Here is a 22,944-nt window from a genome sequence, read left to right as displayed (position 1 = left end):
TGTGCTTCGCTAAAATCTTTATCATTATTCTGCACTATAAGTACAAATCTGTCTCCAAAGTGATTTAATTATATGGTTTCACTACAAGACTCAGAACTCAACAATGATCAATTTTAAGACATTTTATTTAGACGTATATTTGTTGACCAAACATTATGCTGCTCTGTTTTACACAATATTCATTAGCTTCAATTAAGTGTCTGACAATAAATATCAGATGGAAAAGCATGCAAAATCAATAAGGCTGAATAAGTCCCATACTATCAACATTGTTTCAGTGATGTCAAATGAAATAGAATCCAAAGAGAAATGGCATTGACATATTTGTGTGTTTGCTATGGTTCCAATCATTAGTAAATACAGGGTGAGGGTAGGGGGTGCAGACATGGTCACTATACATACTTTCAAGGACATACTTTCTTTTATCTTCAAATTAGCAGTCTGATAATTTACTATTCAAAGCAATGATAGAGATCCACATGATCAAGGCTTAGGGTCTTTGTTTCATCCAACAGTAACTATAACAAATAATTTGGTACAAAAATAACTGTCTGAACATGATAGGATAGAAACAATGTAACCCTGCTGTCGTGTGTGTGTGTGTGTGTGTGTGTGTGTGTCTGTGTCTGTGTGTGTGTGTGTAACTCATGTAGTCATGAGAAAAAGGAATGTGCTCCCAGTTCAAATACTTCACAGATGCATCCTTTATCCCTTTCACTCCTTCCTGAACAACCACTTCCTCCATTTCTCTCCTTCCTTAATTCATTCCTCCCTTTCACTCCTTCCTTAACTCCCTTTCTGTCCTTCATTAGTCCCTCCCTCCCTTTCTCTCCTTCCTTAATTCCTTCCTCCCTTTCACTCAATGCAATTACTGAAAGCAATTTTAAGTCAAATCCTGGGGTCAGTTCTGAAAGGAGCAATGTTACAGAACGTGAAGATGTATCTGTTATACACAATACAGTTCTAATTGCCTGTCATGTACAGTGCCTGTCCAAAGTTTGGACACCTACTCATTCCAGGATTTTTCTTTATTTTTACTATGTTCTATTATTGTAGAATAATAATGAAGACATCAAAACTATAAAATAACAGATATGGAATCACATATGGAATCATGTAGTAACCAACCAAAATATATTTTATATTTGAGATTCTTCAAAGTAGCAACCCTTTGCCTTGATGACAGCTTTGCACACTCTTGGCGTTTTCTCAACCAGCTTCATGGGGTAGTCACCTGGAATGCATTTCACTTAACAGGTGTGCCTTGTTAAAAGTTCATTTGTGGAATGTATTTCCTTAATGTGTTTTAGCCAATCAGTTGTGTTGTGACAAGGTAGGGGTGACATACAGAAGATAGCCCTATTTCGTAAAAGACCAAGTCCATATTATGCCAAGAACAGCTCAAATAAGCAAAGAGAAATGACAGTCCATCATTATTTCATGAGATGAAGGTAAGTCAATCTGGAAAATTTCAAGAACTTTGAACATTTCTTCAAGTAAGTGCAGTCTCAAAACCCATCAACCTCTATGATGAAACTGGCTCTCATGAGGACCGCCACAGGAAAGAAAGACCCAGAGTAATTTAGAATTCAAGGCACACTTAACCGGCACGGCTACCACAGCATTCTGCAGTGACATGCCATCCCATCTGGTTTGCGCTTAGTTGGACTATCATTTGTTTTTCAACAGAATAATGACCCAACCCACCTCCAGGCTGTGTAACGGCTATCTGACCAAGAACGAGAGTGATGGGGTGCTGCATCAGATGACCTGGCCTCCACAATCACCTGACCTCAACCAAATTGAGATGGTTTGGGATGAGTTGGACCGCAGAGTGAAGGAATAGCAGCCAACAAGTGCTCAACATATGTGGGAACTCCTTCTAGACTTTTGGAAAAGCATTCCAGGTGAAGTTGGTTGAGAGAATGGCAAGAGTGTGCAAAGCTGTCATCAAGGCAAAGGGTGGCTACTTTGAAGAATCTAAAATGTAAAATAGATTTGTATTTGTTTAACAATGTTTTGGTTACTACATGATTCCATATGTGTTATTTCATAGTTTTGATGTCTTCACTACTTTTCTACAAGGTAGAAAATAGTAAAAATAAAGAAAAACCCTTGAATAAGTAGGTGTTTCCAAACTTTTGACTGGTACTGTAGAATAGGGAATCCTATCAGCTCTATTAATTTAATTTCTATCTAAATGTTTCACCTCACTGTATACACCCCTGCATTCTCCTACGTACAATTCTGTTGGATCAGTGAAATCAGTGCGGACCAAAGGATCAACAAAATATACCAAAGTATACGAACACGGAAATGGTTTCCACATTGCTACTACAACACACTATAGAAAAACACAGAAATCCATTTGGAATGGAACATTATTGAGGAAAGATTAAATATTTGCTGTGCACTGGGTTGGATATTTAGAATAATTAGTTGAGACTGTCTCCTGATTGGGTCTCGAACTGAATATTCTTTCTCCTGATTGGTGGGAATGTTTTTGAAACTAATTGGGTGTCTAGAATGTGGTTGATACTCTATTTCCTGTTTGAGTATCTACATAGAATGTGTTGGATACTCTCTCTTCTTATTAGGTATGTAGAAGGTGTAGACTGTTTCTCATCTCTCCCCTCCTCTCTGAAGATACAGTCCCAGTAAAGTGCCATCGTCCCCATCTCCGTCTGTCTCTTCATTCCAGCTCTGCCGGTGATGTGAGTTTAAGGAATGGGTGTAGAGATTGTAATCACGACATATGGTTGCCCTTCCTCTATTGAAATGTACACTGAAGGGAAGAAATATGCATGTTATTCAAACATCCTTTTCACCTTGTGTAACAACATTGTAATAACAGTTTGTCATTCATAACCAGATCCTGATCCATCTATTGCTGGTAAAACAAAAGCACACGTAGAATCAAATGTTAGGTCTCTGCTATTGATTTAACTGGACAGGTAAAAACAAATCCACCGCAATCTCCATGTTGCTTTTCACCATTCCATTAGAGCACATGAAGGGGAGGAAGCCTCTTTCGACTATGGAGATGCACCCTGTAAGAGTGAGCCCTAACCTCTGTGTTCTAGTACACAGACCTGTGTGGATCACGAGTGCTCCTCAGCGCTGCCACTGAAGGAGCGGCTGCGGATGTGGTTCCTCAGCTGTTCGATCAGTTCTGGGTTCTGCTGCTGGATCTGCTGGGCAAACTGCTGACCACTGCAAACAGAGGCCAGCCGAGCTGGCATTTAGGGTTTATCTGCTTTACATACTAGGTTAATGTAGTCCTTGTGTCAAGTAGATTATCATACAGATAGATGAAGCATGCTACTTTGAGTCCCTCACAATTCTGACCAAAATAAATGTTGGACCAAAATGTAGCCTTTACTTTTAGGTAATACTTGATCTGTCTGTTGCTTTTTAAAATGTGTAATTTGAGCCCTAAGGTCAGGAACAGAGAGTCCCTGTGTATGTTACAGTCATGACCCTGTGGTGCTGACGTACGCTTCAATCAGGCTGGAGATGTCAGACAGTCCTCCCACTCCTGCTGCTGGACCCCCGACCGCATTGGACATCATCCCTGACATACTGCCCACAGAGAGAGCGAGGACGAGAGAGAACCCAAGAGTTATAAACGTGTCACACGCCATTTTAACAAAAACATCTGAGCATAATTAAACAGTAATTCCTCAATTCTGACTTAAAGCAATGATTACAGCATTATGAATTAGGGGGATGGAGGGTATTTTTGTAAACTAAAACATCTTGATGGGCTGTGTCTCAATAGTTTCAGTGGGGTGTCTTTCATCTATTTAATAATAACACTTTTGTGGGCACTTACATTTGTCCTATTTTCACACAAGTGTGTATTATGCATGTGTGAGCACATGTGCATGTGTGAATTGGAAATGTGTTCGTTGCATATACCACCTCTGAGACACCCTCAGAGGGTGGGGGTTATTTATCATAATCAGTGCAGATTAAGGAAAAGTTGAGGATGTAGCTTTACACTATTGAGCCACACAGCCCTGGGTATGCTGCTTAAACATGCAGAACACTCACAGCTGTTGTACTTGTTGGTTCTGCATCACACTGGCGGCCTGTGAACGTGCACAAAGCCAGCAGAAAATCACCATGTTGCCCATTTAAATGTGTGAAAAAGACAGTTAACAGTGTTAAAGAGGAATGAGATGCATTCTCTAGTAGCATGGCTACTTAGCAGCACAACAATGTCATAGGTGTCTAGTAAAACTATTCAGGATTCAGCCCAGCTGCTTCCATGAAGGATCGGTATGCTTATAAAGACATGCACTCTGCCTGGCAGGCATTCCTACTGCCAACTGTTCTATCACCCAGTCATGATCAGCCCCTTAAAAGTCCCCAGGCCCCTTGACAATGGCATTGGTGGAAAACCAGGCCAACTGTGTCAGGCATGGGGTCAATTTTAGGAAGCATTCTTCACTAGTAACCATATCACAAACACTCATAAAATAAGTATGAGGAACCAATGTCAAGGATTTGTCTAGGCAAGGGATGGCCTTGGCCCTGGAGGGACTGCAATGTGCATCAAGCCTGGGTCAACTATAGTATTAGTTTTCTTTCAAATACTGCAGGTAAGCTTGATTTAGCTGGCCCACAGTGATGGAACCAATGGAATAGTCCTAAAGTGCATGTGTAACAGTATACATTTCATCCGTCTCTCGCCCCTACCCGGGCTCGAACCAGGGACCCTCTGCACACAGACAACAGTCACCCACGAAGCATCGTTACCCATCGTGCCACAAAAACTGTGGCCCGTGCAGAGCAAAGGGAACCACTACTTCAGGTCTCAGAGCGAGTGACTTCACCCGATTGAAACGCTATTAGCGCGCACCACTGCTAACTAGCTAGCCATTTCACATTGGTTACACATGCCCCCGCCTACCGTAAACTAAATCTATTTCCACCCAGGTATGCTGTGTGCAGTTGTTTATTCTAGCCCATCACTAATCTCAGTCGTACCATGCTGATGAAGGCAGGGTTGTTGATAAGGCTGGCCATGTCAAATCCCAGTCCCGTAGCCATCTGTAACAAGAAAACATTTAAAGGCTTCGTTAAGTTAAATCTGACAAGATAAATCTGTCCATATATATAATATAATTTTGTACCACTGCTCAAAGCAGGAATATTAAATGTGTCTGATATAGCTGTTGACAGTGTTGGGGAAGCTACTCTGAAAATATAGTTTAACAAGCTACTAATTACTTCACACTGGAAGAAGTTAAGCTACACTAAAGCTACCTAAATATAGTTTACTGAACTAAAGTTACTTTTAAATAGTAGTTCACTACATCCATACTACTAAATCTGAAATGTTATAGACTACAAATTGCAAGAACAATTCACTCTGGAGTCAGATGTCAACAGAATGTGCGATTTAGCTTATGAAACACAAAAAATGTTGTTTCAAGTAATAATTAGGCATGTCTGATGCCAAAAAAAGGACATTCTTGCCTACTTCACTCAACAACAAAAAAATCAAGAAAAAAGTAATGTGTAGTTCCAGTGGTTAGCTTACACTGCTCCATGGAACAAAAATAAATGAACTACTAAAAAACACTACCTAGAGTTAAATTTAGTTCAACTACCACCAAACTAATGCTAAATGTAATTAAATTACTAGTTGAACTACGTGTAGTTCACTACTCCCCAACACTGGCTGTTGACACAACTGGGACATCTTGATACACTTGAATACCCGTGGGATATAAGATAAGTGTAATACATGAAGAATCCTTCTTAAAGTTTAGTTCAAATGTAAATAAAGTGTATATTCTTTGTAGGGGAGTAATGACACATTATTACATGCAGTGTTAATGCTAACAATGTGAAATTGAGTTAAAAACTTCAGCAGCACTACTTACAGGACTGGATGCCTCTTTTTGTTTCTGCTCAGCGATCTTCAGGTTGGATTTGTAGGTGTCATTCCCTGGATCTAAAACCAGAGCTTTCTTAAAGTAGGAGATGGCCTCTGGGTACTTATTCATAGCAGTCAATGCCAATCTATAGAATAATGAAATAAGAGACATTGGAGCAGTGCAGTGAGTTTAACTCCTGAGCAAAATAATGACTATTTTCAAGCCATATTCTTGCTCTATCATCTCATACAAACCATACCAGTCAACAGATGCTATTGTACCTTAAACAGTCCCAAAAAGCAATGTCATATTCCTCACAAGATACATGACCACAATGGAAATAAGTCCCAGACTTTGTGTCTGATCTTGGTGATTTTACTCATGTACATGGATGCCTTTTTCAAGTTTTATTTTATGCTTGTTTTTAAAATTGTCAAAATAATAAGCTAAATTAAGACCAGACATTTCCACTCCTCTCCCATGTCTAACTCACCCCATTCTCCCATAGGCTTTACTGTAGCTAGGGTCGATCCCTATGGCCCTTTCACAGTCTCCCGTTGCCTCTGTGTAGTTCCCCAGTTTACTGTGTGCTGCAGCCCTGAGTTGATGATAACAGCAACAGCCAGCCACACAACCAGACGCACTGGTTAATTTATTAGGACTCAGATCAATACGGCATGCAAAGGCTGCAGCAGCTTGGTGTTCCTATAGCCAGTAGTCTAGTTCACCAGACCTACTGTATGTCTGACAAGAGGCATGCAAGGCTGTTGTGTGCCATGTCTTTCAGCTCAAACATACAGCAATTATGAGCGCATTGTGTATGCATGAAACAAGTCTATTGTAAGAGTTATACTCCAACTGTTCACAATAGTGACTCAGACATACATACACTACCGTTCAAAAGTTTGGGGTCACTTAGAAATGTCCTTGTTTTTGAAAGAAAAGCAATTTTTTTGTCCATGAATATAGCATCAAATTGATCACAAATACAGTATAGACATTGTTAATGTTGTAAATTAAAATTGTAACTGGAAACGGCTGGTTTTTATGGAATATCTACATAGGCGTACAGAGGCCCATTATCAGCAACCATCACTCCTGTGTTCCAATGGCACGTTGTGTTAGCTAATCCAAGTTTATCATTTTAAAAGGCAAATTGACCATTAGAAAACCCTTTTGCAATTATGTTTGCACAACTGAAAAATGTAATTATTAAAGAAGCAATAAAACTGGCCTTCTTTAGACTAGTTGAGTATTTGGAGCATCAGCATTTGTGGGTTCGATTACAGGCTCAAAATGGCCAGAAACAAATTACTTTCTTTTGAAACTCGTCAGACTATCTTGTTCTGAGAAATGAAGGCTATCCCAAGCAAGAAATTGCCAAGAAACGGAAGATCTCGTATAACGCTGTGTACTACTCCCTTCACAGAACAGAGCAAACTGGCTCAAACCAGAATAGAAAGAGGAGTGGGAGGCCCCGGTGCACAACTGGAATAGCCTTCATTTCTCAAAACAAGAATAGACTGACAAGTTTCAGAAGAAAGTATTTGTTTCTGGCCATTTTGAGCCTGTAATTGAACCCATAAATGCTAATGCTCCAGATACTCAACTAGTCTAAAGAAGACCAGTTTTATTGCTTCTTTAATCAGACAACAGTTTTTAGCTGTGCTAACATAATTGCAAAAGGGTTTCCTAATGATCAATTAGCCTTTTAAAATGATACACTTGGATTAGGTAACACAACGTGCCATTGGAACACATGAGTGATGGTTGCTGATAATGGGCCTCTGTACACCTATGTAGATATTCCATAAAAAATCTGCTGTTTCCAGCTACAATTGTAATTTACAACATTAACAATGTCTATACTGTATTTCTGATCAATGTAATGTTATGTTAATGAACAAAAAATGTGTTTTTCTTTCAAAAACAAGGACATTTCTAAGTGACCCCAAACCTTTGAACGGTAGTGTATATAATATAGGTGTTACACATGTGTTCTGCATTTCTCATTTGAGTACAGTGTTAAATCTTGAACCATTTCAGAAGTGCTTGTGTGTACCTGTTACAGAAGTAGACAGCGTTTCGGAGGTCTAAATCGATGGCTTTTGTGTAACACTCCACCGCACAGCTGTAGTTCTCCTCTTTCATATGATTGTTCCCTGCGTATGAAATGGAGGTATCGCTTTTTGAGATAATGCCAGTCTGATGACCAGATCACGTCTACTGACAAATGTTACTACAAAATTACCAAACAATGTCACTATGGGAACAAACTGTAGTACAGTTGAACTTATCCAATGTGTATTTATCAGAAGTCTACAATACATATTCAAAGTGTCATATTCAAAGTACCTTCATTCTTCAACTGTTCTGCCCTTTCTGTGTCTTCTGGTGATGGGGATGTCTCTGGTAGCACCAGGTTATTCTGGTCATTCTAATGAAATGCAGTCCCATTTGTCAATCAAGCATAATACACACCTTTCCATTTGTAGTTTACTGCATTTGCGAGGTTACAACTGATTTGAGCATGATTGATTAACTGCACACAGACAGATGAATGTTGTAGATTGGGTAAAAGAGTTTGAAACAAGGTAGTGAATCAGAGAGTAACTTTCCCACCTTGAGGAGAGAGTTGAGGAATATTTCAGTGAGAGGTTGTGGTGCTGCGAGATGACAGTCACTGGAGTTGATCTTGAAGGTTGTCTCCAAACATTGTATGGCAACTCCAATGGCAAAAACAGTGTTGCAATAGCATAATAGTAAACACTGAGTAGCTTCGATGGAACTGTTTATATTATGGTTATAGGTCCATTAGATAACATAGTGCATATGTTATTATAGTCCAAATGTGTTTACAAATCCTTGAATTGGAGAGAGCTGAATGCAGTATTTTATAAGCAGTTTTAGCAAAAACTTTGTGAACAGAGAGTGATCCCACACTGACCTACCTTCAAGGCTTTCCTGCTCATCAGAATTCAAAGCACCACAGTGTGTTTGATCTCGCAGGAACTGCACAATAGAGAATGCCAAGCGCTTCTCCACTGCCATTTTCACTTCAAACAACTGGGCATGAGAGGTTTAGAGATAAAGAGGAATAGAATATAACATTAAGTTTGGGGACACATAGAATAGAATAGTATAGGAAATGTAAGGGATACATACAATATAATAGAATAGAATACCACACAGTAAGAGGCTGCAGAGTTAATTCAAACTAAAGAATGTCATGAATGATTGTTTTATGACAGTTGAACAGTTCTATGGTTACTGGACTCCCTTACTTATGGTATCTCAAGTCACTGTAATGTGGTATGTTGGACCCAAGTTGTTAATACATGGCACCAAATATAGTATGTTACTGCCAGCAGAAAGATGCAAGTCTGTTTCCAAGACAACTCAAGGGAAAATAGTGTGTGTATGAGCCATTCTGTATAAGCAAAACATAGTTCAGTAATCATGAAACCCTCGGTATCATACACACATCACACACTTCATACATTTGATAACTCTTCACTTCACTGTAGATTTCCCAAAATAAGTTACTACTGTTACTTGCGGCTGGACATTCAACAGAATTAAGATTTGATGTGATACACATTCCACGTATAAGTATTTGAATATCTATTTGTCTACTAATTCAATTTTTTGATTGTGAGATATTGTATTACCGTACACTACAGTAATAGAATTACTGCACTGCATAAACTTTTCAGGGGCAACATGTGCCATTATAAATGACACATAACCTACACAACAAGGGGCACATAGGAGAGACGGACCCCATGCTTTCCCATATTATAAGATAGACATGGCTGTGAAATAAAATATGACAGTATACAATCAATGTATGGCAAAAAAACAACAACTTTGATTTCAATTAATTTTCTCTTGTGTGATCAATAGTTTTGCAACCATGCATGATAACCTCACAATGTTGACATTTGAAAAGTCTAAAATTCATAATCATGCTTGTTTGACATTTCAAGAACAGGCAACCTCTGTTCTGTTGACATAGTCCCTTCTAATAACAAAATATGTAGTGTTGACATGGGATGATGTCGTGTAGCTATGTGATGTAATGCCGACTGGGACTTGAGATTTCATCATGTCAACCTAATGCATCATCATCTAAAGTAAATAGCAGTCGTTGATGACAGACATATATTGATTATTTACATAGCGTGTCCAAATACATCATCATCCATGATGATCACCGACAGTGCGCCTCTCTACCCATAGTCTGCAGCCTATAATAATGACTGAGCATCGCTATAATGAAGCAGCCATTCACCGGAGAAAATAAAGGCAGGATGATATCTCTTTTCTATCCAAAATACAGTACTGTAACATTGTAAATAACAACATTGCATTGATTCAAGGGATGTCATTCGACGCCCCCGCCCACCTACCTGAGATATTTTCCAGCAGTCCCCGCTATGGCGTCATGAGAACTTCTGTCAGATTGATCGCATCTCCGGCGCCTGCGCATTTCACAACGGAAGTGAACCGATTCATAATAGCACGACTGAAGCTCATTTTAGTTCAATGCTGGAGCTGTCAAGTACAGCAGAGGTTGGAGGAGATAGGGTTTGCGAATTGCACGCAAAAAAACTGCATGAACTAGCTGCTGGCATGTTTTTGATAAGAATTGTAGTGTGGCGAACTCCTTGCAGGTAGGCTACTGTCAAAGTCGTGCTCGTGTTTGTTAATTCCACATTAATTATTGTTGTTGCTGTGTTACTAGTTGCCATAGCTAAGGGAGGTACTATAATTAACCAAAGGCATGAATCATATGTGGCTTTTATAGGCATACCGTGCAAGCTATGAAACAAGATAACTATGAGCTCTCCAGGTCTTATAAAGATTTAATGCATGGAGAGTATAACATAATTTCGTTGTTGTTAAAGCTAAAGCCGTAAAACTACACCTTACAAGTCCAGTTACATTTACATTTACATGTAAGTCACCATTTTTTTTGAAAGGTTGGACATTGAGTATGTAATTTATGTACGCCAGTCCATTTTAAATTTTATGAGCGCATATCAAGTTTCCGTCTCATTGCTGTTGAGGTCATGCCAAATATTTCGGCTGGCTGGCTGGATGGACATCGTTAGCCAGGAAAAAAATGCACAGCATTTGTCTGTATTGGAGTTGTTGGGTGTTTCAAGTGCCGTGGCTTTGCCTATGACCTTTTAATAATGTATTGTTTGTTTAATTAATCGGTTTCGCAATGACTCAAGGGTATATAGAAGCTATAGGCGCTTACACTTGATAGGATACATGTGCTTGATATTACAAAAACGGTGTTAGAACTACTGTGTAGTACATTGGCAATGTTACATTCTCTTAAACCCACAGAACAGCCCAGAGACAATCTAACAGTAAGTTCGCACACTGCACTGCAACATTATAGAGTTACAGCGTAGCTAAAACAGTTAATAACAGTGTTTCATCATATATAGCTTTTATAACCTTGAGTCATTTGAGGTAAAAAGGAGAGACACCTTTTCTGTGTACTGTAACATTGGCTATGTCACATTGTCTATTCTTTGAATGATCACACACTGCAACAATCTATTGCTATCCCTTTCTGTCTGAAATGACTGCTACAGTAACCTATGGCAACTTAAGCTACATTTAATTCAGTTATGCTTTTATATATTTGTATTTTATTTTAACAGCCAATACAAAAGCACAACAAAGCCTTTTTATGACATAGCCTACAATAATCTCAAGGTTATCTAGGCCTGTAACCATTTTCACTAATATGTGTTTTGGGATCAGTTGTCAGTCATCTGGGTAAATGTATCCAAGTGGTAGTGACGATTGTGCGAAAGTCTTAAAGGCCATTAAATAAAAGCAAATAGCACCTGACATTAAGTATTTACAGACTATCGTCTAACCCAGTGGTCACTTTCTCAGTCAAAAAGCAAGCCAAGATCTACCGCTCAGATTTAAAAAAAACAATGTAACATTAACCTAATAAAAACAGTTCTGTAGGAATGAGGTTTGTTTAGTAGGCCTAATACATTATCACAGCATATTGGCTATATGCCTAGCCTGGCAATTATTCTTTGTTCTTCTCAGACCAAAAATATATATCAAAACTCAAGCTTTGATATTAAAATATATCAGTTGGTGTAGCACTTGCAAGGTACAGCTGAGGGGGACGGGGGATGAGGTCAAATCATGACGTCAGGTGATCTTCAGCTCGGAAAGTCAGAGCTCGATAAAAAATTCCAGTTGTCTTTAATGCACTGAAGTCGGAAGTAGAGGATTTCCGAATTCCCAGTGGTTTTGAACATGGCATTAGTCTCAGCGGAGGGACAGAAAGAGCAGCAGAGGGTCCGCCTCTCACGGTCCCTATTCTATCCTTCCTTTCCTCCGGTGAGACTGACCAGAGAGCGGACACCGTCTTCAACCAGATGGCGAAACTCGAGTCGCACATCATCTGCCTCATGCACAACTTCATGTTATTCCTAAAACCAGAGAAAGTGAAATATTCCTCGATATTAAAATATACATGACGAGCTGCTAATAATAATAAAAACGCAGGGTTTATCGATAAACTTGTCTGCTCATTGATTGCAGCTGCAGCGGGAGTGGACGTAGGGAGACGCGCATTTTATGTTTTGTTGCCAAAAACATTAATGGCCTCTTTAATGTTGAATAAAAACAGTTTTGACAGTGCTGAATAAAAATATGTACTGACTCATAAAAACAGCAACTCTTTCCTTTATTCTTTGACAGTCTCTCTCTGGTCATGGTTTTACAAGTCATGAAATCTCAGGTAGGCTAGTATCAAACTTTGGTATCAAACTTTGATTCGATTTAGCCATAGATCTCCCGGTCCACCCGGTGGCCTGATTTGGTGTTTTCAGACAAATTAAATATTTCCAAATGGGAACACTTTGTCTCACCGGTGTACGGGGCTTCTGAATCAAGTGCATCTACGACCAACAGCGCAAAAAGGAGCGCAAGCCTTTGACGTTGGCTTTTCTACAGAAATATTTGGTGATTGACTGTGAATGCCAGTCGCGATCGGTTGGTGACTACTGTTTTAACCTAACGCAATCGTTGCTTAATATAGACGGGTGCCATTTAGTCTTAAGTATGGGTGTGTGTGAAGATTAGAGTTTAAGATAAATCTTTCCTTGTATTTCTTAGCATTCCAGTATCCTAGAATGTACAGTATTTCAAGTGAATTAAATCACCCTGAGGTTATATGAAATGTACAAAAAGTTGCGAATGTCATGCACATGATTTTGTCGTTTTTTTGTAATGATTTTATTTTCTCCAGAGTGTTTGGTTCTAAACCCGGTGTGAGAATGACCCTGCAGAATGGGCTGGTGTTACCTGCTGCCAAAAACTGTTCCCATGCAGTCGCAGTAGCTAGCACAGCAGACTACAACAACAGGAACACCCTGAGATGGGACCTGACCCCAGACCAGATCAAGAACATGACAGAGAGCCTGGTCCAGAGGATCAAACAGGTCTACGATGACATCGGATCTCTGGATGTAGAACAAGTGTCCATTAAAAACACCTTAAAAGCCCTGGCCAATGCCAAATTAGAATATGCAGGTAAGTTATTGTCTGATCTGGGCCACACTGATCTTAGTTGATTAAAAGGTCACATGTGTTTTTAATGTTGAAACAGTTGAAACAGAAATGTTTTATATGGAGATGTCTCTCGCTTCACATTTTATTATGCAGTAATTACACATTTTTAGACAACACTTCTGCTCCAGTTGTTTGAGCTCAAACCTCTTTTTGTTTCTTCCCTGGACCACTAATCTATAATGTATTTTTATAGTCTACCCTGGACCAGCTGAATATGCCACCTTTATCTTGCCTGCATTTGTTCCCCAGCACAGCGCCATGTTTTGGATTTTCCCCAATACGTGTCTGCTTGTAAGGAGGTGCGCTCAGCGAGCACAGAAGCAGACAAGAAGCTGTCTGACTTTGATGTGGAGACAAGTATGAGGGAAGATGTGTTTCACAGAGTGATTGCCTTGCAGGTACAACTAACTAATTAACTACCTATTAACTAACTAATGAAGGTACAATATATACATACACATATGGCCAAAATAATTTATGACTAAGTATGGAGGGAGGCAAATAATATTTATTTCAAGGTCATTTTAAGGTGTTATGTAATTAAATTGTTGGCTTTGGCTGGTTGGTAGCGTAGCATACTGAGAGTTAATTTGTTCTAAATGTTCCCTCATTTGATACCATTGGTTCATATTTAGCCTACAGTAATTTGATCCCGATAACGGTCTGGCACCAGCTGATGCCAAGTGGCTTGATCCCGCTAAAAAACACTGTTAGTCCACTGACCATCATTTTCACATATCATAGATAGTGAACTGGTCAATCCACACATTGACACATTATTTCATAATCAATCAATCAATTGATTTGGATCAATAATCTGGAAGAGGTTTGTACTCCCAAAACACTGAGATGAGACAGTGTTCTCTTCCAGACTATTTATTGCCCTTTGTAATGAAGTTGTATCCATGGCCACAGCTATTTCATTGAGAAACCAGATTAAGTCCTCACTGTCATTGGGGTCCTGGAAGCAGTCAAGGGACCGACAGACATGTGACGGTGGAGACCGCTCCAAGCCCTGCCAGGTGGAGGCCTGGCGGACTGACAGAACCACACAAACACACACACCACACACAGACAGACACATAAATCACACCATAGGTAATCAATGGGATATATGGGTGATATTAAATGCTCTGCCAACATGGCACAAGTGCATCCTCAGAGAGTGGTCTGATTTCTTTCTTGCAGGAGAAGCAACTGGACAATCTAACGCCTGAGGCCAAGAGATTCTTAGACCGTCTTATCACATTAGGGAAGAGGAATGGATTGCACTTGTCAAAGGATATACAGGAGGTAATACAAACTTTGGAGTTTCATGCACATAAGGGAAAGGATTCCTCAGTGGCGCTTAAGTTCTGAAAACAACATTACATTTGTTTGAAGATTTGATATGAGGCTGTTATGTGATTTGTAGCACTGAAAGTCAAACAGTCTATACTTTCGACATTGTAGAGTTCTCACAACAATGTGGTAATTTCTTCTCTCTAGGAAGTCAAAAGATTGTCAAAACTCATCAATGAACTCTCAATCGACTTCAACCAAAATCTAAATGAGGAAAACACGTATCTAATATTCAGTGAAAATGAACTAAGTAAGCAGCACCAGCACTAAAAGAAATGAAACGACTATCTATGATTGTCCTTGACCCCTTTACTTTTTCCACATCTTATTACAATACAGCCTTATTCTAAAATGTATTAAATTAGTGGTTTTCCTCATCAATCTACACACAACACCCCATAATGACGAAGCGAAAACACGTTTTTTGACATTTTTGCAAATGTATATATTATGAAACAGAAATGTACATTACTATTGCATAAGTATTCAGTCCCTTTGCTATTAGACTGGAAATTGAGCTCAGGTGCATCCTGTTTCCATTGATCATTCTTGAGATGTTTCTACAACTTGATTGGAGTCCACCTTTGGTAAATTCAATTGATTGGACATGATTTGGAAAGGCACACACCTGTCTGTATAAGGTCCCACAGTTGACAGTGCATGTCAGAGCAAAATCCAAGTCATGAGGTCAAAGGAATTGTCCGTAGAGCTCCGAGACAGGATTGTGTCGAGGCACAGATCTGGGGAAGGGTACCAAAACATTTCTGCAGCTTTGAAGGTCCCTAAGGACACAGTAGCCTCTATCATTATTAAATGGAAGAAGTTTGGAATCACCAAGACTCTTCCTAGAGCAGCAGGGACTGGGAGCCTAGTCAGGATCGAGGGAAAGATGACCGGAGCAAAGTACAGAGAGATACTTGATGAAAACCTGCCACAGGGCTCTTAGGACCTCAGACTGGGGCAAAGGTTCTCCTTCCAACAGGACAACGACCCTAAGCACACAGCCAAGACAATGCAGGAGTGGCTTCGGGACAAGTCTCTGAATGTCCTTGAGTGGCCCAGCCAGAGCCCAGACTTGGACCCGATTTAAACATCTCTGGGGAGACCTAAAAATAGCTGTGCAGCAACGCTCTCCATCCAACCTGACAGCGCTTGAGAGGATCTGCAGGGAAAAATGGGAGAAACTCCCCAAATACAGGTGTGCGAAGCTTGTAGCGTCATACCGAAAAGACTCAAGGCTGTAATCGCTGTCAATGGTGCTTCAACAAAGTACTGAGTAAAGGGTTTGACAACTTATGTAAATGTAATATTTCTGTTTTAGATTTCTTTTATAAGTTTGCAAAAATTTCTAAAAACCTGTTTTTGCTTTGTAATTATGGGGTTTTGAGTTAAGATCAATGAGGGAGTAAAAACAGTTTAATCAATTTTAGAATAAGGCTGTAGCGTAACAAAATGTGGAAAGTCAAGGGGTCTGAAAACTTTCCGAAGGCACTGTGTATTCTTGTCGTAATATGTCCTTCATATATCCTTGATATATCATTACCATGTTTCTTCGAATATTTGGGTGTTGACTCCTGCTTTTTACCTCAAAGGTGGCCTAGCGGATAGCTATCTGAATGGTCTGGAGAAGACTGAGGACAGGCGGTACAAGGTATCCTTGGCATACCCTCACTACTACCCTCTGATGAAGAGGTGCCACATGGCTGAGACCAGGAGGAAGATGGAGACTGCTTTCCATAGCAGATGTAAGGAGGTAAAACCACCTACATATATTTTTAAAGACTTATACAAATCAAATGTGTAATGGATTAATGTATTGTTTGTTTGGTTGGTTGGTTGGTTGATCAATTGATTGATTTTTTTTCATCAGCAATGTTGGTTTGCCACTTGGCATCAATAACAACGTTTGGAATTATAAGGGTGCCAAGGGGTGCAGTTCCTTCAGAAATCAAGGCACCCTAAAAAATGCAATATTATAATAAGTTTAGCCAACTTTTTCAGGGCATTCTCAAGACCAGTTCACTTAATGACAGAGTTCAGAGAGTTCCATGAAAGTCAACATACAGTGTTTATGACCACGTGTGTCAGACTTCCTGAAAGTTCTCTATTTCTAGGTAAAATATTGTCTTGTTGCAGGTAAACACAGTCATTCTGGAGAAGCTGATTGAGCTGAGGTCAAAGGTGGCACAGCTACTGGGTTTCAGTACCCACGCCAACTGTGTGCTTGAGATGAACATGGCCAAGAATACCAACAATGTGGCATGCTTTCTAGGTATGACCTCTTACTTGACTCAACAACTTGACCCCCCCACTGTGTGTCAATATGGCAAAAACTCTTACTGCTCAACAATAACCTCAGAGATGGAAACGTATTATATAATTTTTCTGTATGCCTGACAAATATCAATGTAGAACTTTATTACACAGTATTCAGATATGTAACAAACAGGTAATGCCTTACCAATAGTCATATTCGAAAAATGTTGGTCAGTCAGCTGCCTCAGTTATTTAAATTGTGTGCTTCATTAACTTCTCTAGCACTGATAACAAAAACACAAAAAACACTTTTTGAAATTGAGGTATCATTCACTCAATTTTGATATATTTTACATGTCCCCTACTTCACAGATGAGTTCTATGCTAAACTGAAGCCGGTGGGAATCAAGGAAAGGAAGTATATCCTGGCCCTGAAGAAGAGGGACTGTGCCATGCGGGGAAAGGCCTTCGATGGACAGATCAACGCCTGGGACCTGCCCTACTACATGAACCAGGTGGAGCAGGTGAAGTTTGCTGTAGACAAGGACAAGCTGATTGAGTACTTCTCTCTGGAGGTGGTGACAGAGGGGTTGCTCAGTATCTACCAGGAACTGCTTGGCCTTAACTTTAAGCAGGTAACCAGCGCCCACGTGTGGCACGACAACGTCAGCCTCTACTCTGTACTGGACACGGCCACTGGGGAGGAGATCGGCCGGTTCTACTTGGACCTGCATCCCAGGTGAAAGGCCAGGGAAATATGAACATAAGTAGGACTGTGGGGTGCTATCGGGGCTATAGTTGTATACTCCTGGTAGGGATACAGGGTTAGTTGCTCTCGTTGAAGCTACCATAGCACACTATTGTGGCTAAATTTAAGGTTCAGAGTGTGATTCACACTGCTTGACGTTGAGTCATTTACCTTGTGTCCTCTCTCCAGAGAAGGGAAGTACGGTCATGCTGCCTGCTTTGGGCTCCAACCGGGCTGCCTGGGGCCTGATGGGAAACGTATGCTGCCGGTTGCGGCCATGGTGGCCAACTTCACCAAGCCTACGAAAGGTTGGCCCTCTCTGCTGCAGCACCACGAGGTGGAGACCTTCTTCCATGAGTTTGGCCACGTCATGCACGAGCTCTGCTCTAGGGTAGGCTTTTCTGCTGGGGGGTGATATTCAGTAGCATACCAGTAGCATATATTATGAAGTCAAGCACACATGGGGTGCACACGAAACGCTATCCTCGATTAAATTATCACCAGCATGGTCCTGATGTGATACAGTGTATTATGATCTCCACGGCCCTCCCTAGACGACGTTCTCAGAGTTCAGTGGGACCCTGGTGGAGACAGACTTTGTGGAGGTGCCATCTCAGATGCTGGAGAACTGGGTATGGGAGAAGGAGCCCCTGAGGAGGATGTCTCGCCACTACAAAGACGGCAGCCCCATCCCCGACAACCTGCTCAACAAACTCATCGCCTCCAGAGTCGCCAACACAGGTCAGGGATCACACATACACTGTAATAAGGTAACTAAGAAGTGAGTAGTGCATTTATCCCATTCAATCTATCCTACTGGATATACAGTGCATTCTGAAGGTATTCAGACCCCTTGACTTTTTTCACATTTTGTTACGTTACAGCCTTATTCAAACATGTTTTAAAAAAATGTTTTATTCCTTCATTAATTTACACACAATACCGTTGCTGCACAGTTATTTTCAGGTCTCTCTCGAGTTGTTTGATCGGGTTCAAGTCCGAGCTCTGGCTGGGACATTCAAGGACATTCAGAGACTTGCCCCGAAGCCACTCCTGCGTTGTCTTGGCTGTGTGCTTAGGGTCATTGCCCTGTTGGAAGGTGAACCTTCGCCCCAGTCTGAGGTCCTGAGCTCTGGAACAGGTTTTCATCAAGGATCTCTGTACTTTGCTCCTTTCATATTTCCCTTGATCCTGACTAGTCTCCCAGTCCCTGCCTCTGAAAAACATATCCACAGCATAATGCTGCCACCACCATGCTTCACAGTAGGGATGGTGCCAGGTTTCCTCCAGACGTGACACTTGGCATCCAGAGCACTCAGGAACTCAGACTGGGGCGATGTTTCACCTTCCAACAGGACAACGACCCTAAGCACACAGCCAAGAAAATGCAGGAGTGGCTTCGGGACAAGCCTCTGAATGTCCTTGAGTGGCCCAGCCAGAGCCTGGACTTGAACCCAATCGAACATCTCTTGAGAGACTTAAAAATAGCTGTGCAGCGACGCTCACCATCCAACCTGACAAAGCTTGAGAGGATCTGCAGAGACAAATGGGAGAGACTCACCAAATACAGGTGTTCCATGCTTGTAGCGTCATACCCAAGAAGACTCGAAGCTGTAATCGCTGCCAATGGTACATCAACAAAGTACTGAGTAAAGGGTCTGAATACTTATGTAAATGTGATATTTCAGTTTTTATTTTTTGTAAATTTGCAAAAATATCTAAAAACCTCTTTTTGCTTTGTCATTGTGGGGTATTGTGTGTAGATTGATGGGGGAAAAAACTATTTAATCAATTTTAGAACAAGGCTGTAAAGTAACAAAATGTGAAAAAAGTCAAGGGGTCTGAGTACTTTCCAAATGGATAGTATCCATAGTCTTTGGTACATGCATTTCTGTTCCCTTCAAATCCAAAATATTTGTTAAAATACCATTAAAATAACTTGACATCCAATAGACTCCCACTCATGTGCCTGTCTTGTTCAGGTCTGATGAACCTGCGTCAGGTAGTGCTCAGTAAAGTGGACCAGTCTCTGCACACCAAGTCCCATGCCGACACTGCCGAGGTGTTCGCCAAGCACTGCCAAGACATCCTGGGGATCCCCGCTACTCCAGGTCTCACACCAGTGATAATATAATGGCATTTAATTAGAATATGAATGTACATTACAATTCAAATATTAAAACAATGTTCCTCCCGTAAGGATTTATTATTCTCAAAGAATACAACATGATTCTTTTTTACTCCAGGTACAAATATGACAGCTAGTTTTAGTCACTTGGCTGGGGGCTACGATGGCCAGTACTATGGCTACCTGTGGAGCGAGGTCTATTCCATGGACCTCTTCTTCAGTCGTTTCAAAAAGGAAGGAATCATGAACCCCAAGGTGTGGCAAAATCAATCCACTCCCCATTCATCTTGAATTAACATATTTAAAAATGGGTATGCATCTATATTTTTCATAAATAAAGAATTTAAGCCTTCAAGTTCCATTTGATTGGCAAGCATATTTGAGTGCTACCTTGTGTGTGAGTAATATTACACCATTTATCATACTCTACTCTTATGTACCCAAAATGTACTTAAATTTAAGCCTTGAAGTTTGACTGACATGTTTTGTATGCCCATCTTATCATCAGGTGGGGAAGGAGTACAGGAGGGTGATTCTGGAGGCTGGTGGTTCTGTGGATGGAAGGGACATGCTGAAGACCTTCCTGGGTCGTGAACCTTGCCAGGATGCCTTCTTTCAATGCAAGGGATTGGCCAAAGCTGAGGGAACACTGAATGGTCATCACTGACTCCCTCTCACTCCACATTAAAGGGATATTTGGGGATTTGGGCAAAGAGGCTCTATCTACTTCCTCAAAGTCAGATGAACTTGTGGATACCATTTTTATGTCCCAGTATGAAGGAAGTTGGAGGTAGTTTTGCGAGCCAATGCTAACGAGCGTTAGTACAATAACTGGAAGTCTATGGGTATTTGCTAGCATGTGAGATCTGTGGCCTCCCGGGTGGCGCAGTGGTTAAGGGCGCTGTACCGCAGCGCTAGCTGTGCCACCAGAGACTTTGGCTTCGCGCACGCTGTGTTAAGAAGCAGTGCGGCTTGGTTGGGTTGTGTATCGGAGGACGCATGACTTTCAACCTTCGTCTCTCCCGAGCCCGTTTGGGAGTTGTAGCGATGAGACAAGATAGTAGCTACTAACAATTGGATACCATGAAATTGGGGAGAAAAAGGGGTAAAAAAAAAAGAGATTACATCTGTTGTTCATGCTAGCAGATACCCATAGACTTCCAGTCATTGTGCTAAAGCTAGTTAGCAGTGGCTTGCGAAACTACTTCAAACTGACAATATGATGACAATATTTTTTGCTTTTTGTACAGTTTATGCCTTCACTTGACTTTTTCCAAATGTTGTTGTGCCTGAATTTAAAATGGATTCAATTTTGATTTTATGGCACTGGCCTACACACAATACCCCATAATGTCAAAGTGGAATTCAGTTTTTCTATTAATTAAAAATTATGAAATGTCTTGATTCAATAAGTATTCAACCTCAAGAGTAAAAATGTGCTTAATAAGTAACAAAATAAGTTGCATGACTACCTCATCTCTGTACCCCACACATACAATTACCTTTAAGGTCCCTCAGTCGAGCAGTGCATTTCAAACACAGATTCAACCACAAAGACCAGGGAGGTTTTCCAATGCCTCAAAAAGAAGGGCACCTATTGGTAAAGGGGTAAAAATAAAAGCAGACATTGAATATCCCTTTGAGCATGGTGAAGTTATTAATTACACTTTGGATGGTGTAACTTTTTTTCCTGAATACAAAGTGTTATGTTTTGGGGAAATCCAATACAACATGTTACTGAGTACCACTGTCCATATTTTCAAGCATAGTGGTGGCTGAATGTTATGAGTATGCTTATAATCGTTAATGACTGGGGAGTTTTTCAGGATAAAAAATAAACAGAATGGAGCCAAGCACTGGCAAAGCACTGGTAAAACCTTGTTCAGTCTGCTTTCCACCAGACACTGGGAGATTAATCATTTTTTACTTCAGTTTATTTTAGTGAATACACTTTTTCTTCTTAAAACCTCATTGTTGTTAAGGGCTTGTAAGCAATTTCACTGTAAGGTCTACACCTGCTGTATTCGGCGCATGTCACAAATAACATTTGATTTTATTTAAGACACAAGGCCAAATCTACACTGGAGTTACTTACCAAAAAGACAGTGAATGTTCCTGATGAACTGTTTTGACTTAAATTTACTTGAAAATATATGGCAAGACCTGAAAATATTTGTCTAGCAATGATCAACAACCAATTTGACATTGCTTGACGAATTTTGAAAATAATAATGGTCAAATGGTGCACAATCTAGGTGTGGAAATCTCTTAGGGACTTACCCAGAAAGACTCACAACTGTAATCGTTGCCAAAGGTGCTTCTACAAAATATTGAATACTTATGTAAATGAGATATTTCGGTATTTCATATTCAATAAATATGAATACATTTCTAAAAACATGTTTTCACATTGTCATTATGGGGCCTTGTGTGTAGATGGGTGATTTTTTTATTTATTTAATCCATTTTCAATTCATGCTGTAACACAACAAAATGGGGAATAAATCAAGGGGTATCAATACTTTCTGAAGGCACAGTATCGGTTGTTATTGTATTGGAGTTGCCATGTTTCATTTTAGCTCCCGAGTGGTGTGCGGTCTAAGGCACTGCATCTCAGTGCTAGAGGCATCACTACAGTCCCTGGTTAGATCCCAGGCTGTATCACAACTGGCCGCGATTGGGAATCCCATAGAGCGGCACACAATTGTCCCAGTGTCGTCCGGGTTAGGGGAGGGTTTGGCTGGGTAGGCCGTCATTGTAAATAAGCATTTGTTCTTAACTGACTTCCCTAGTTAAATAAAGATTCAATTCAAAATTAAAAAATAATAATTCTGTTAATTGTTTGAGTGCCATACAAGATGGTGCCGAAAGAGATGGCAGCTTCGATTCAAGTCCTTAGGAAAATGTGTAGTATTTAGTTTTTTAAATGTATTATTTATTACATTGTTAGCCCA

General features: G+C 40.4%; 2 protein-coding genes across 3 annotated transcripts; one reads left to right on the top strand and one right to left on the bottom strand.

Annotated features, from left to right (window-relative positions):
- Positions 1-114: 114 nt before the first annotated feature.
- LOC115121563 (small glutamine rich tetratricopeptide repeat co-chaperone beta) lies at positions 115-9,303 on the bottom strand. Its single transcript, XM_029650671.2, has 11 exons — positions 8,843-9,303; positions 8,514-8,617; positions 8,247-8,328; positions 7,954-8,053; positions 6,385-6,489; positions 5,898-6,036; positions 4,996-5,058; positions 4,057-4,094; positions 3,499-3,582; positions 3,093-3,213; positions 115-2,785 (listed from the first exon to the last, which is right to left on the bottom strand). Exons 1-10 carry the CDS (start codon positions 8,940-8,942, stop codon positions 3,102-3,104), a joined length of 927 nt encoding a protein of 308 aa, XP_029506531.1. The 5' UTR covers positions 8,943-9,303; the 3' UTR covers positions 115-2,785; positions 3,093-3,101.
- A 1,102-nt stretch (positions 9,304-10,405) lies between these two features.
- Positions 10,406-21,843, top strand: nln (neurolysin (metallopeptidase M3 family)). Of its 2 annotated transcripts, none has more exons than XM_029650660.2 (13): positions 10,406-10,466; positions 13,195-13,478; positions 13,767-13,915; positions 14,706-14,810; positions 15,006-15,108; positions 16,451-16,611; positions 16,995-17,130; positions 17,487-17,853; positions 18,052-18,253; positions 18,417-18,603; positions 19,845-19,973; positions 20,109-20,245; positions 20,499-21,843. In XM_029650660.2, exons 2-13 carry the CDS (start codon positions 13,223-13,225, stop codon positions 20,655-20,657), a joined length of 2,091 nt encoding a protein of 696 aa, XP_029506520.1. In that variant the 5' UTR covers positions 10,406-10,466; positions 13,195-13,222; the 3' UTR covers positions 20,658-21,843. The 2 variants fall into 2 exon arrangements, with proteins under 2 accessions (XP_029506520.1, XP_029506513.1); XM_029650653.2 differs by having other exon boundaries at positions 10,411-10,567.
- Positions 21,844-22,944: the final 1,101 nt, after the last annotated feature.

The sequence above is a fragment of the Oncorhynchus nerka genome, linkage group LG4 (genome assembly GCF_034236695.1).
Source record: "Oncorhynchus nerka isolate Pitt River linkage group LG4, Oner_Uvic_2.0, whole genome shotgun sequence".
Classification (NCBI taxonomy): domain Eukaryota; kingdom Metazoa; phylum Chordata; class Actinopteri; order Salmoniformes; family Salmonidae; genus Oncorhynchus; species Oncorhynchus nerka.
The sequence above is the reverse complement of the archived record's forward strand: the minus strand, read 5'-3'. Positions and strand labels throughout refer to the sequence as shown.